General features: G+C 34.1%; 2 protein-coding genes across 3 annotated transcripts in view; one reads left to right on the forward strand and one right to left on the reverse strand.

Moving 5' to 3' along the window:
• Nucleotides 1-3,883, forward strand: part of LOC133335815 (acyl-CoA Delta-9 desaturase-like) — a 54,311-nt gene extending 50,428 nt beyond the window's left edge. For both annotated transcript variants that reach the window (XM_061544113.1, XM_061544114.1), the window contains exons 3-5: nt 2,498-2,834; nt 3,242-3,427; nt 3,489-3,883. In XM_061544113.1, the coding sequence (XP_061400097.1) occupies nt 2,498-2,834; nt 3,242-3,427; nt 3,489-3,807 (842 nt within the window). In that variant the 3' untranslated portion in view covers nt 3,808-3,883. The remainder of the gene's footprint in view (nt 1-2,497; nt 2,835-3,241; nt 3,428-3,488) is intronic.
• Nucleotides 3,884-6,477: 2,594 nt separating this feature from the next.
• Nucleotides 6,478-7,716, reverse strand: LOC133335814 (probable enoyl-CoA hydratase). Its single transcript, XM_061544112.1, has 3 exons — nt 7,605-7,716; nt 6,766-7,533; nt 6,478-6,701 (listed from the first exon to the last, which is right to left on the reverse strand). The coding sequence occupies exons 1-3, from the start codon at nt 7,714-7,716 to the stop codon at nt 6,478-6,480; spliced, it is 1,104 nt and encodes a 367-aa protein (XP_061400096.1).
• Nucleotides 7,717-14,294: the final 6,578 nt, after the last annotated feature.

Consider the following 14,294-nt stretch of genomic DNA (forward strand, 5'->3'; position numbering starts at 1 on the left):
CAGATAGTTAAATTATGTTGAGTTCCCGGGCATAGCAACATAGAAGGGAATAATATAGCCGAGGAGCTTGCTCGAGAGGTTTCACACAACCTCCCATTGACTACTTTATTGTCAAAATCCGATGGTCAACATAGCCTGAATGCAGGATTCCAAAAAACATCTGGCCAGTATTCTCTTGCCATAGAACTTCTTCGCTGTTGTCTCATAGTAAGAAGAAAATTTAAATCGTTGTGAGGATCATAACAGGTCCCTGCAGGATCGTTATATTTAAGATAGAGCTCTAAAATTTTACACCGACATTGCTAGTACTCCTAGAATGTTTGTGTTATTGCAAGTGGGATGCACGGACCACGTTTTGGTGTAGCCGATACTCCCCAATATTTACATACTCATTGGGTGTCAAATCTCACCACCAAAAATTATTAATATTGATCCAAATTTCAGGGTAGCCCCGATATAGAGGAAACCCAGAATATTCGTTATTTGGGGATTTTGTATACGTTTTCAACCAAATTTGTTTGTAATTTTGTATTTTATATTCTCATTATGTTTGAAATCTAACAATATTGACCCAAGTTTCTGGATGGCCCCCATATAAAGGTACACCCCAATATTCTATACTTTTTGATTATGGATTTGTTTTTTAACCGAATTGACTGCAATTTGGTATTTTGTATTCTCATTGGGTATCAAATCTCCCTACCAAAAATTATTAATATTGACCCAAGTTTCAGGGTAGCAACCATATAATGGTACACGACAGAATTCGGCATTTTATTATATTTTATTTTTTTTTAGCACATCTCTCAACCCAGTCGGCTGTAATTTGGTATTTTGGGTTCTTATTGTGTTACACATATCCGTATCAAAAATTATTGGTATTGACCAAAGTTTCAACAAAGTAGCCCCCATACAACGTACCCCCATATTCGGTATTTTGAGTTCGTAGTCCCCATATAATGGTACCCCAAAATATTCGATATTTTTGGAATTAGGAATTTATTTTTATTTTGGCTTCCCATTGTAAAGCACATCCCTGATTAAAAATTGTTAATATTGAACCAAGTTTCAGGGTACCCCACATCTTTGGACTAAAAATTATTAATATTGACCCAAGTCGGCATTTTGAGAATTTTTGAAAGGTTTTCCAACCGAATTGGATATAACTTTGTATTATAATTGACTGTCAAATATCACTACCGAATATATTTCGCTACAAAATATCGCTCCCTATTTTTGTATAGTCCCATTTAACAGTAGTCGCACTATTAGGTATTTTGAGAATTTAAATCAGCTTTTTCTCACGTCTTTTTCGTTATGTTCAAGGTCCTACAATAACATGAGTTTTCTCCTAAGAGCCCCTATTAATTTTAGCTATTTTGAATGTCATTAATTTTAGATATTCGAATGGTTATAAATAAATTTCCTTTCTCTATACTATATACAACTTCGATAGCTTCACCATAGATTCTGACTGACGATCTTTCTTCCAGATACTATTTATATATAGCAAAAGTACTACTTGAACGTACACAACAATGAAAAAAAACGCGAACCAATTAATTATGGAAAAAATTTTCCACCTTTGTGTTAAATTTGTTGACCCCAAACAACACCTTTGTAAACAATTTATTGTTGTTGCGTTTTTTGTTTAAATAGTGATTCTACATTATTTTGCAGTTTATTGACTTGCTGCTGCTGCTTTTCTTTCAATATTATAGAACTGTAATAAAAATAACAATTTCAATTATCTGTTACGTTGGATGACGCAAATTAAGCGATTCGAATTGTTTTCAATACGTAGAAGAAGGTATGGAATATTTTTCTTGTTTTATATAGATAACACTATAACTATTTTTTATGGATCGTGGTTCCATAATAAGTAGTAATGAAAGTGATCAGCAGAAGTCAGGAAAATTATATTACAAAAAAGGAAAGGGGAAATTGTAATAAATTGAGTATTTAAAAAATCAAGAATTAATATGGACATTCTTTCAATATTGATAATTAAAAATCCGATTTTATAACCATATCAATCAATCCTAAATAACAATAGGTAACTTGTATTTGACGGTTGAATATTTCTCACACCATTTCTAGAATCTTTGCTGTATTGATTTCACTTTCATATTTCCCTCTCCCCCTGATCCTTTACTGAAAGATTCGAAATAATTGTTTTGTAAACAAACTTAACCATTATTATTAGGTTCAATAGTCCAAATATTGTTAATTGTTAATTTATTATATGGTTATTAATAACTATGATATAAAATCGTACGTATAATTAAATTGATATTTCTAATAATTGCCTATTTGAGAGATTTAAATATTTAATTTAGACATGAAATTAGTTGCCTATAGATAATCTACTACGTAACTACCATTAAGTGATACATTGGAATATAAATCGATATAAAAATTATTTCAAAATTTAATATTAATATGACGAGATAAAAATCAATTAATTTTTTCTTCTTCTTCCATTTTCTCATTACAGCTTTTGCTTTATATGTTGTGTCCGGCCTGGGTATTACGGCCGGTGCTCATCGTTTGTGGGCCCATCGTTCGTACAAAGCCAAGTGGCCACTACGTTTGATTTTGATGATTTTCAATACAATTGCATTCCAAGATGCTGCATATCATTGGGCCCGTGATCATCGTGTACATCACAAGTATTCGGAAACCGATGCCGATCCACATAATGCTACTCGCGGCTTTTTCTTTTCGCACATTGGCTGGTTGTTGTGCAAGAAACATCCCGAAGTTAAGGCCAAGGGCAAGGGCGTCGATCTATCCGATTTGAGAGCTGATCCCATTATTATGTTCCAAAAGAAGTGAGTAGAAGAAATGAAATTAATATTTAAAAATATTCTTTAAAAATCCACGCCTATGGAGCTGTTGAAATTCTTATAAATATTCTGTAAAAATCCACGCCTATGGAGCTGTTGAAATTCTTATAAATATTCTGTAAAAATCCACGCCTATGGAGCTGTTGAAATTCTTATAAATATTCTGTAAAAATCCACGCCTATGGAGCTGTTGGAATTCTTAAAAATAGTCTTTAAAATATCCATGCCTAAAGTTCTTAAAAATATTCTTTAAAAATCCTGAAAATCTTCTTAAAAACTTAATTTAAAAAACCACTCCTATAGACCTGAAAACACATATAAAAATTTAATTTAAAAAAATCATTTTAATATATTTTATTAACCTATACCTCCCCTTCTTTTCTTTTTTTCAGATACTACATGATCTTGATGCCTCTTCTCTGCTTCATTTTGCCAACAATGGTACCCATGTACCTCTGGAATGAAAGCTTTGTCAATTCCTGGTTTGTTGCCACCATGTTCCGTTGGTGTTTCATTCTCAACATTACCTGGTTGGTGAACAGTGCTGCTCATAAATTCGGTGGCAAACCCTATGATAAGTAAGTCATTTTTTATTTTGGAGACGCCCTTTCTAATATGTGTTTGTTTCTATTGTGGCAGATACATCAACCCCGCTGAAAACAAATCTGTTGCCATTTTGGCTTTCGGTGAAGGCTGGCATAACTATCATCATGTCTTCCCCTGGGATTACAAGACCGCTGAATTTGGCAACTATTCCATGAACATGACCACTGGCTTCATTGATTTCTTTGCCAAAATTGGCTGGGCCTATGATTTGAAAACTGTATCCGCCGATATCATTAAGAAGCGTGTCAAGCGCACCGGTGATGGTTCTCATGCCACCTGGGGCTGGGGTGATAAGGATCAACCTAAGGATGAAATTGATAATGCCATTATTATCAATAAGAAAGATGAATAGATTGTTAGATGAAGAAGAAGACGTCCACACAACAACAACTCACACACAGAAATCAGGGAAAAAACGAAAGGAAAAACTGTGCTCCTAAAAAACAAAACAACCAACAACAAAACTGAAAAGCTATGAGAACTAGAAGAATGAAAAACAAATACCAAAAACCAAACATTTTTAAAATGATTTCTTAAAATTACAAAACAAAACAAAAAAATCAAAAAACAAGTAAAAACAACAACAAAATGTCCTTATTGAGATGATATACAGAAAATAAAGAAATTATATATAAATAAGCTGCTAAAACAAAACCCAAAACCAGTGAATTCCAAGAAAACAAATGATTGTTTGCATGCACTGATCTCACCACCTAAATAATTAATTAACACCACCAAAAGCAAATTCACCAGCAGCAAAAAATAGCTAAATCAGTCACATTTTTGGGGAAAAAGCAACAGCAACAATTGCAACGCATATATCACATGTTTTTGTCCTTTTGTTTTTGTCGTACACATCAGTTATGTCTGGCACATGAATGAATGAATATTAACTCCTTAGCTAGCCCCCAAACAGCTACCACAACTCATTATCAAACATTCACCATACATCCATACTCCCCATGATGTCCATCATCAATACCAAGTGAATGTAATTTTCTTGTAAAGGAAAACAAAAAACCTGGAATCAAACCAAAATCATTATTAATAATAATTATACTAACAACAACAAAAACAACTTTTTATTATTGTGTAATTGTAAAATCTAAATATACATAAAAATAACAAAGATAAAAAGCAACAACAACTAACACCTATCAACACGTTAACGGAGAAGAAGATAAAATCGAACGAAAAAAATCTCTGAAAAGCCCACAAACGTGTCCTAGCAATTAAGAATCAATCCTATCCTTGCAGAAAACCCCCTATCCTCCTGGAGATGTGTGTAAAAGAAAACTTGCAAAAGACATCTTAAAAAAACAAGAAAAGGAAATACCAAAAAGCAACATAACAGCTAAACCGAGGAAGATGTTCTCCCCCAAAAAGAAGAAAATCAAACTCCATAAAAAATGCTGCACATTTCCCCGGAAACAATAGGCGGCGAGCTTTAAAAACCAAACAACCAACAAAAAACCTGTAACTTTTATTGAATTCAAAATGCTCTTTTTCAATTTTTGTTCCCTTTTTCTTTCTTCACTCAAAGGAAAATTTTGCTATTATTACTATTTAAATTTTATAGATGTTGGAGAAAAAATGTTTAAAACAAGAAATGAAAACAAGGATAAACCCCCTATTACTAATATTTTTCGTATTATTATCATTATAATTATAATTATTATATACATATATAAAAAATAACTTGTTATCATAATATCATTCCTCTACCATTCCCCCTTAATTATCTCCCTTCTTTCCAGCCCAAATTCTACCCCCCTCCAATTCGTCTGAGATGATTGGTGATCCCTAAATCTTTTTTTTTTCTAAAAAAAAAACACTCACAAAAATTTGTTGTTATTATCTCTATAAAAATATGAATAAAAACAAACAATAAAAATAATAAATAAAAAATAAATGTTTAATATGTGTAGTTTTTTGTATGTATGTCACAGATCAATAAATCTTATGAATTTTTAACAAACGATCCCAAGAAGTGTGAAAATGGAAATGATGATGAGAAGAAACCTCAACAACCTACAAAATTCATTCTTCATTATTATCTAATAGCAAAACTTTGATGATTGTATACCTAACTTGTCATACATACTTACAAACATTCAAATTACCCACTAATAATAACAACAAACAAAAAATTAATAATACCAGAAAAAAACCGAAATAAAACCCTATTGGATACCAACATTTGTTAGAGCTCTTGAAAGAAAAAAAATAAATAAAAAAACCCAAACAAAACCAAAATAAAAAATTCGAATTGTGTTTTTATTTCTTTAGTTGAGACAGGTTTTAAATTGAAGTTTTTAAAAATATTATCTCCTGTAGGGTTGTTGAAGTTTTTAAAAATATGCTTTAAAAATCCACGACTGTAGGGCTGTTGAAGTTTTTAAAAATCCTCGCCTGTAGGGCTGTTGAAGTTTTTAAAAATATTCTTTAAAAATGCACGCTTGTACGGCTGTTGAAGTTTTTAAAAATCCTCGCCTGTAGGGCTGTTGAAGTTTTTAAAAATATTCTTTAAAAATCCATGCCTGTAGGCCTGTTGAAGTTTTTAAAAATATTCTTTAAAAATCCACGCCTGTAGGGCTGTTGAAGTTCTTAAAAATATTCTTTAAAAAATCCGCGCCTATTGGGCTGTTGAAGTTCTTAAAAATATTCTTTAAAAAATCCACGCCTATTGGGCGTTGAAGTTCTTAAAAATAATCTTTAAAAATCCACGCCTAAAGGGCTGTCGAACTTAATAAAAATATTCTTTAAAAATCCACGCCTAAAGGGCTGTCGAACTTAATAAAAATATTCTTTAAAAATCCACGCCTAAAGGGCTGTTGAACTACTACTTTTAAACTTTTCGAAGTTTTAATTTGGTTAGAAGCTTTTTTTATTCGCTCTTTTTTATTTTTATTTTTGTTGAATTTTAAGTTTTGTTTTAATTATAAAATACAAATAAACTAGAATCCGACATTAATAACAATTATATTACAGTTATATAAATAAATTATTTCTTCTCCTTCTTTTATTCTTTTGGTGTTGGTTCAGGTTCATCGGATTTTTTCTTCTTTTCGGCTTTTTTCTTTTCTTTTTCCTCCTTAAGGCGTTTCTCTTCTTCAATTCGTGCACGTTCTTGGGCTTGTTTTTCCGCCTCCTTTTGGGCAGCGGCTTCAGCGACCTGCTGATCATCCCAATCGGCCATGGATTTGTCACGTTTCAACCATGAATCACGATTGTCGTCCTTGAAGGCTGTACACAAAATAAGGATATCATTCGTTACGATATTCAAACCATCTTTAAAAGACCTACTCACTTTGAGTAAACCATGTGATGCCCTCCTTCATTTGATCGATCATATCCTTGGATGTATACATAATTTCATTTTGTATAGCTTGATGGAAATTGGCCGCTTCGAAAACTGAGGAATACAACGAATTCCGATCATGATTCAGGGCACTTTGTGGGAATTTCGCCAATGTGTGAGCCAATTCCAAGGCTTTAATCAAAGCATTTCCAGTGGGTACAATACGATTGACCAAACCAATGGCATGTGCCTCCTCGGCATTAACTTGCCGCCCGGTCAATATCAGATCGAGGGCACGTGCAAAGCCTATCATAGCCGGTAGACGAGCAGTGCCTCCATCAATGACAGGAACACCAAAACGACGATTAAAGAATCCCAACACTGCCGATTCTTCCATAACACGTAAATCACACATCAGGGCCAATTCCAAGCCGTTGGCAACACAATAACCATTGATGCCACACACCACGGGTTTGTGTAAATGACGTCGGGTGGGACCCACTGAGCCTTCAGGCATCATTAACATTTCCATGGATACTTTGCCCTCATCATTGGCAGCCATTTCCAAAATATCAAAACCCGAACAAAAACTACCACCCACACCATAGAGCACAGCAATGGGTGAGGTTTCATCCGCTTCAAAGGCACTGAAAGCCTCACACAACTTGGCTGCTGTTGCGGCATTAATGGCATTTCTCTGTTGCGGCCTATTGATGCCAATCATGGTAATGTTTTTCTCCTTGTCCACCAGTACGGTTTTCTCCTCAGCTTGACCTTTTGGAAATCAATAAAAAGCAAAGCTGCTAAATTATGTCATGCCAAAGCAAAGTGTAACCGACACCACTTACCTTCACTGCCATCATGTAGACACTGGGTTGTGGATATTGTCCTCTGTCCAAGGGTCTTTTTAAGGTTACCTCCTGACCGGCATATTTGTCTGGTCAATTGTCGCAACATCATTTCTCTTTGCTTTGCAATTACTTCGATCCGATTCCGGCCTTTTACATAGAGTTGAGTAGTTCCGGAACGGAACGAGCTAGTTCATTGAACTATTCCGAGAAAGGAACGATCGGAACTAGTTCCAGCTCTTTAATTAATATAGTTCCTTTTTCTGATCCAGTTCCTTTTTTGAACTATTTGAAGCAAAGGAACTATAAAGAGCAAAGGAACTGTATGGAGTAAAGGAACTATATGGAGCAAAGGAACTATAAAGAGCATATGAACTATATGGAACATAATTCCTTTGCTCCAAACTATATGGAGCAGAGGAACTATTTGCACCAAAGGAACTATAAAGAGCAAAGGAACTGTACGGTGTAAAGGAACTATATGGAGCAAAGGAATTGTATGGAGTAAAGGAACTATATGGAGCAAAGAAACTACATTATGGAACTAGTTCCTTTTTAAAAAAGAAACGAGAAAGATCGATCCGCTAAGTGAACTAGATTGTCCAATTCTAAAAATGTTTCCAACTGTTCTGGACTTTTTCACTTCACGGTTGTACAATGAACTCATTTTGGCTGCACTTAATAACGCGCATTGACTCGTGCCAAAGTTAAACAAATTTTAACTTTCGGCGTCATGGCGCGTATTTAACTTTTTACATTTTTATCATGGTATAATAATAGAAGGTAACAGCAAGTGTTGTTGTACAAAAAACGATACAACAACAACATGGAAATTTGTTGTTGTAAGTCCTACTAGTGTCAACTCATTTGACAGAAAAATGTAAATAAACAAACAAATAATCATCAAATTATTTTTATTTTGAAAATTAACTTTTTTCAAATCCTCAAAATAAAAATTGAAAAACATGAATGAAAATCAAATCAAATTTATATTTCTATCTATTCCACATATTTCCTATAATTGAGCCATTGCCATATATGTGTAACACATATGAAAATGCTGGGAATAGCGAGTTATTCCTTGAAGAAAGATTTGCTTCCTCAAACGTTCCCAGCAGGCAGATTGAGTAAATTGAATACAGGAGCACATTTAATAAAAAACAAATTTAAATTGTATGCGTTCCCAATTTTCCTGTTGGGTGATTTTTAAAAACATAATTTGTCAAATTCATATTGACACTAGTATTACGTTGGAATCAAATCAGCTGGGATTTGCTGTTACCTTTTATAATTGTACCATGCATTTTTATGTTGAAATTTCGGTGTACAAAAAAAATGGCAGCAATTGCTCTCTGCAATTATTCGGGCAATAATCCACTGTCAAGGGAAGGGAATACCCGAAATAATCCAAACTTTACACATTGTAATTGTAATTAGCAAACCTAGATCATGTTTGAATATGGGACCCATCGGTCCCTGTGGTACCTTTCCCACAAAGTGCCAAAATTTTGAACATTTGCAAGACCAATATTGAAAGGGATGTCCATTTATATGCAAACTGTGCACATTGTATTATATTTTTACCAAGACCAAATCAAATATGACGATGGGACCTATTGGTTCATTAATTGTGGTACGTCCCCCACAAAATGTCAACATTTTGAAATTCCATATGAAGCTAATGAAATATACTACATGATAAGTTAAATGCACATTGTAATATTTGTACCAAACCCCGATCATGACCGATGATGGGACCAATCGGTCTATTCCTTTTGAAACTTGTGGGAATAGGACTAAAACTAAGTATAGCATCTTCCAATGTAAGGTTATTTTGTCTTATTTGTTATTGGAAGTTTTAGTACCTGGTGTATCATCGTCAACCTCGATTTGTTGATCCTTGTGAATGAATGGAATCTAGTGTCTAAACGATTGTCTTAGGTGCTCCCTGTAAGGAACTGAGAGTTTTGTTTCCTTATTATTCCGATTATTTTCGGGGTTACTCGCTTTTGCTCAATGCTACAATATGATGGTTCTTTGTCTGATGGAGTCAAAAACTTTCTTAAAGTCGACGAACATTAGATACATATGTGATTCCAGGTTATTCCCCTCCAGTTAATGTCATGTTCGGTACGTTCAAGGCCATTGTCCAATTTTTCATCCAGAGTGTCTCTAGTTCTCTATTCCGTTTTCTCCTGACACAAATTTTCTGCCTTCTCCTACATCTTAATATTACGAAGATACCCAGCAGATGTTTTTGTCCAAACATCTTCCAGCTGAGAGCACACATAATGTAGATGCGACTCACCCGAAGCATGTATTCTATTTCAACTTACATTTGCACAGCGATGGCCTAGGCCGTCATATGAGTCCGAAATCGACCGACAATGTAAGCGAAGGTCGGATAGGCCCAACTGTATCAACATTGTAAGCGAAGGTCGGATGGGTATTAATATTAGATGATGTATATTAGGATCTATAATGGGATGGGTGGAACTAAAATGTCAACAGTTTTATTTTCAAAAAACTTGTTAAAAATTCACAATATAACTATGGGGTACGTTCTGTAAATCGAATATTAATATGATCCAAAGATTCCAAACGAAAATGTCGAGAAAATGTACACTTTCAGGATATTTGAATGTAGCAGAAATACGAAGACTAAACGGCAGTTATTAGAGTTGGGCAATTTAGTTTATGAACCGTATCGACCTTTCTGTTTTTTAAGGAACTTTATATACATATACATGGTTCCGACCTAACTTTGTCAACTAACTGGTGCACCAGGAACAATACTAGATATCCGACAGGATTATTAGAATAATGAGCAAAGATGACAGCGTGATTTGCTCACTTGTCAATTATAGTGTACAATGGCAACACTATAAATGAAATGTAATTTCGATTAAAATAAAATAATAGATTGTGAATTGTGGCTTTGTTGAGAGCCGAACGATATAAAAATCCATTAAAAATTTGGCGAGTTCTTCCGAAGGAAAATAAGCGCAATTAAATATATCACATTCTGGTAACAGTAGCAATAGCATCGAATGTCAACAAAACTGTTGGCGAATGTTGCTAGTGGACGAAGTGGCTCAGAGAATGTGCTGGAAGGGAGCAGAGTAGAGAAAGGGTGTACGCAGCCTCAGTACATAAAAAGCGAAAAACAATTAAATTTTTATGTTCTACATAATAAAAAAAGAATGAAATAAAATAAGAAACCCAAAATTTAGCTTCCCGATTAATACGCAATCAACTACTAAATACACGCTTTGCGGAAAATAATACAACATTTATAGCAATTATTTTTTTTATTGATTTAGTAGAATATTTTCATTTACCTAAGCGTGTTAGTCATTCATGATAAGCGTTAAGACTTTATTATGTTCTAAAGTCTAGAATTTCGACTATGTATTTGCCGAATATCTTGAAATGTGTTGTTCTTAAAAAAATTGAGGAAAAAACTGAACGAGTTTGAGGACTGAGAAACTAACCAGGTAGGAAGACATATAGTAAAATTTGCATATCACCTGTAGGCGAGCGATTCCGTAAAGAAGCACACATGCTGTAGATAAACATAAAAACCTGAAACTCTCTGACACAAACACATTAATTTCAAAAAATCTGCAAAAAATTAAATGTTTATATTTAAAATAAATATGATGGCATTGATAAACTAATTTTGATTAATTTTGTTTTTTCTTTTCTTGGGAGGGGAGTGTTTCTTTTATTATTACTGCTGTTTCTAGTTCTAATGTTCGACTCGTGTGAAAAAAATTAGTGGCTGTCAGAATCACATAATAAAAATGTCTGTCTCTGAATGGTGCATATTAAATGAGACAGGGGAGGCTGACTAATGGGAACGGAAATTTTTAAAGAATCATTTTTCAAGGGCCATACAAGGCGTGGATTTTTTAAAGAATCATTTTTCAAGGGCCATACAAGGCGTGGATTTTTTAAAGAATCATTTTTCAAGGGCCATACAAGGCGTGGATTTTTTAAAGAATCATTTTTCAAGGGACATACAAGGCGTGGATTTTTTAAAGAATCATTTTTCAAGGGCCATACAAGGCGTGGATTTTTTAAAGAATCATTTTTCAAGGGCCATACAAGGCGTGGATTTTTTAAAGAATCATTTTTCAAGGGCCATACAAGGCGTGGATTTTTTAAAGAATCATTTTTCAAGGGCCATACAAGGCGTGGATTTTTTAAAGAATCATTTTTCAAGGGCCATACAAGGCGTGGATTTTTTAAAGAATCATTTTTCAAGGGCCATACAAGGCGTGGATTTTTTAAAGAATCATTTTTCAAGGGCCATACAAGGCGTGGATTTTTTAAAGAATCATTTTTCAAGGGCCATACAAGGCGTGGATTTTTTAAAGAATCATTTTTCAAGGGCCATACAAGGCGTGGATTTTTTAAAGAATCATTTTTCAAGGGCCATACAAGGCGTGGATTTTTTAAAGAATCATTTTTCAAGGGCCATACAAGGCGTGGATTTTTTAAAGAATCATTTTTCAAGGGCCATACAAGGCGTGGATTTTTTAAAGAATCATTTTTCAAGGGCCATACAAGGCGTGGATTTTTTAAAGAATCATTTTTCAAGGGCCATACAAGGCGTGGATTTTTTAAAGAATCATTTTTCAAGGGCCATACAAGGCGTGGATTTTTTAAAGAATCATTTTTTTAAAGGGCCATACAAGGCGTGGATTTTTTAAAGAATCATTTTTCAAGGGCCATACAAGGCGTGGATTTTTTAAAGAATCATTTTTCAAGGGCCATACAAGGCGTGGATTTTTTAAAGAATCATTTTTCAAGGGCCATACAAGGCGTGGATTTTTTAAAGAATCATTTTTCAAGGGCCATACAAGGCGTGGATTTTTTAAAGAATCATTTTTCAAGGGCCATACAAGGCGTGGATTTTTTAAAGAATCATTTTTCAAGGGCCATACAAGGCGTGGATTTTTTAAAGAATCATTTTTCAAGGGCCATACAAGGCGTGGATTTTTTAAAGAATCATTTTTCAAGGGCCATACAAGGCGTGGATTTTTTAAAGAATCATTTTTCAAGGGCCATACAAGGCGTGGATTTTTTAAAGAATCATTTTTCAAGGGCCATACAAGGCGTGGATTTTTTAAAGAATCATTTTTCAAGGGCCATACAAGGCGTGGATTTTTTAAAGAATCATTTTTCAAGGGCCATACAAGGCGTGGATTTTTTAAAGAATCATTTTTCAAGGGCCATACAAGGCGTGGATTTTTTAAAGAATCATTTTTCAAGGGCCATACAAGGCGTGGATTTTTTAAAGAATCATTTTTCAAGGGCCATACAAGGCGTGGATTTTTTAAAGAATCATTTTTCAAGGGCCATACAAGGCGTGGATTTTTTAAAGAATCATTTTTCAAGGGCCATACAAGGCGTGGATTTTTTAAAGAATCATTTTTCAAGGGCCATACAAGGCGTGGATTTTTTAAAGAATCATTTTTCAAGGGCCATACAAGGCGTGGATTTTTTAAAGAATCATTTTTCAAGGGCCATACAAGGCGTTGATTTTTTAAAGAATCATTTTTCAAGGGCCATACAAGGCGTGGATTTTTTAAAGAATCATTTTTCAAGGGCCATACAAGGCGTGGATTTATTAAAGAATATTTTTTTCAAGGGCCATACAAGGCGTGGATTTATTAAAGAATATTTTTTTCAAGGGCCATACAAGGCGTGGATTTTTTAAAGAATCATTTTTCAAGGGCCATACAAGGCGTGGATTTTTTAAAGAATCATTTTTCAAGGGCCATACAAGGCGTGGATTTTTTAAAGAATCATTTTTCAAGGGATAGGCCATACAAGGCGTGGATTTTTTAAAGAATATTTTTTCAAGGGATAGGCCATACAAGGCGTGGATTTTTTAAAGAATATTTTTTCAAGGGATAGGCCATACAAGGCGTGGATTTTTTAAAGAATATTTTTTCAAGGGATAGGCCATACAAGGCGTGGATTTTTTAAAGAATATTTTTTCAAGGGATAGGCCATACAAGGCGTGGATTTTTTAAAGAATATTTTTTCAAGGGATAGGCCATACAAGGCGTGGATTTTTTAAAGAATATTTTTTCAAGGGATAGGCCATACAAGGCGTGGATTTTTTAAAGAATATTTTTTCAAGGGATAGGCCATACAAGGCGTGGATTTTTTAAAGAATATTTTTTCAAGGGATAGGCCATACAAGGCGTGGATTTTTTAAAGAATATTTTTTCAAGGGATAGGCCATACAAGGCGTGGATTTTTTAAAGAATATTTTTTCAAGGGATAGGCCATACAAGGCGTGGATTTTTTAAAGAATATTTTTTCAAGGGATAGGCCATACAAGGCGTGGATTTTTTAAAGAATATTTTTTCAAGGGATAGGCCATACAAGGCGTGGATTTTTTAAAGAATATTTTTTCAAGGGATAGGCCATACAAGGCGTGGATTTTTTAAAGAATATTTTTTCAAGGGATAGGCCATACAAGGCGTGGATTTTTTAAAGAATATTTTTTCAAGGGATAGGCCATACAAGGCGTGGATTTTTTAAAGAATATTTTTTCAAGGGATAGGCCATACAAGGCGTGGATTTTTTAAAGAATATTTTTTCAAGGGATAGGCCATACAAGGCGTGGATTTTTTAAAGAATATTTTTTCAAGGGATAGGCCATACAAG

Source organism: Musca vetustissima, unplaced genomic scaffold, assembly GCF_032173495.1.
Source record: "Musca vetustissima isolate MV318-11 ecotype Yass unplaced genomic scaffold, APGP_CSIRO_Mvet_v1 utg149065, whole genome shotgun sequence".
NCBI lineage: Eukaryota > Metazoa > Arthropoda > Insecta > Diptera > Muscidae > Musca > Musca vetustissima.

Coding starts and splice junctions, on each gene's coding strand:
- LOC133335814 (XM_061544112.1), bottom strand. CDS start 7,716: ATGATGTTGCGACAATTGACCAGACAAATATGCCGGTCAGGAGGTAAC. Junction 7,534..7,604: donor TCTACATGATGGCAGTGAAG/GTAAGTGGTGTC, acceptor ATTGATTTCCAA/AAGGTCAAGCTGAGGAGAAA. Junction 6,702..6,765: donor CATCACATGGTTTACTCAAA/GTGAGTAGGTCT, acceptor TTTTGTGTACAG/CCTTCAAGGACGACAATCGT.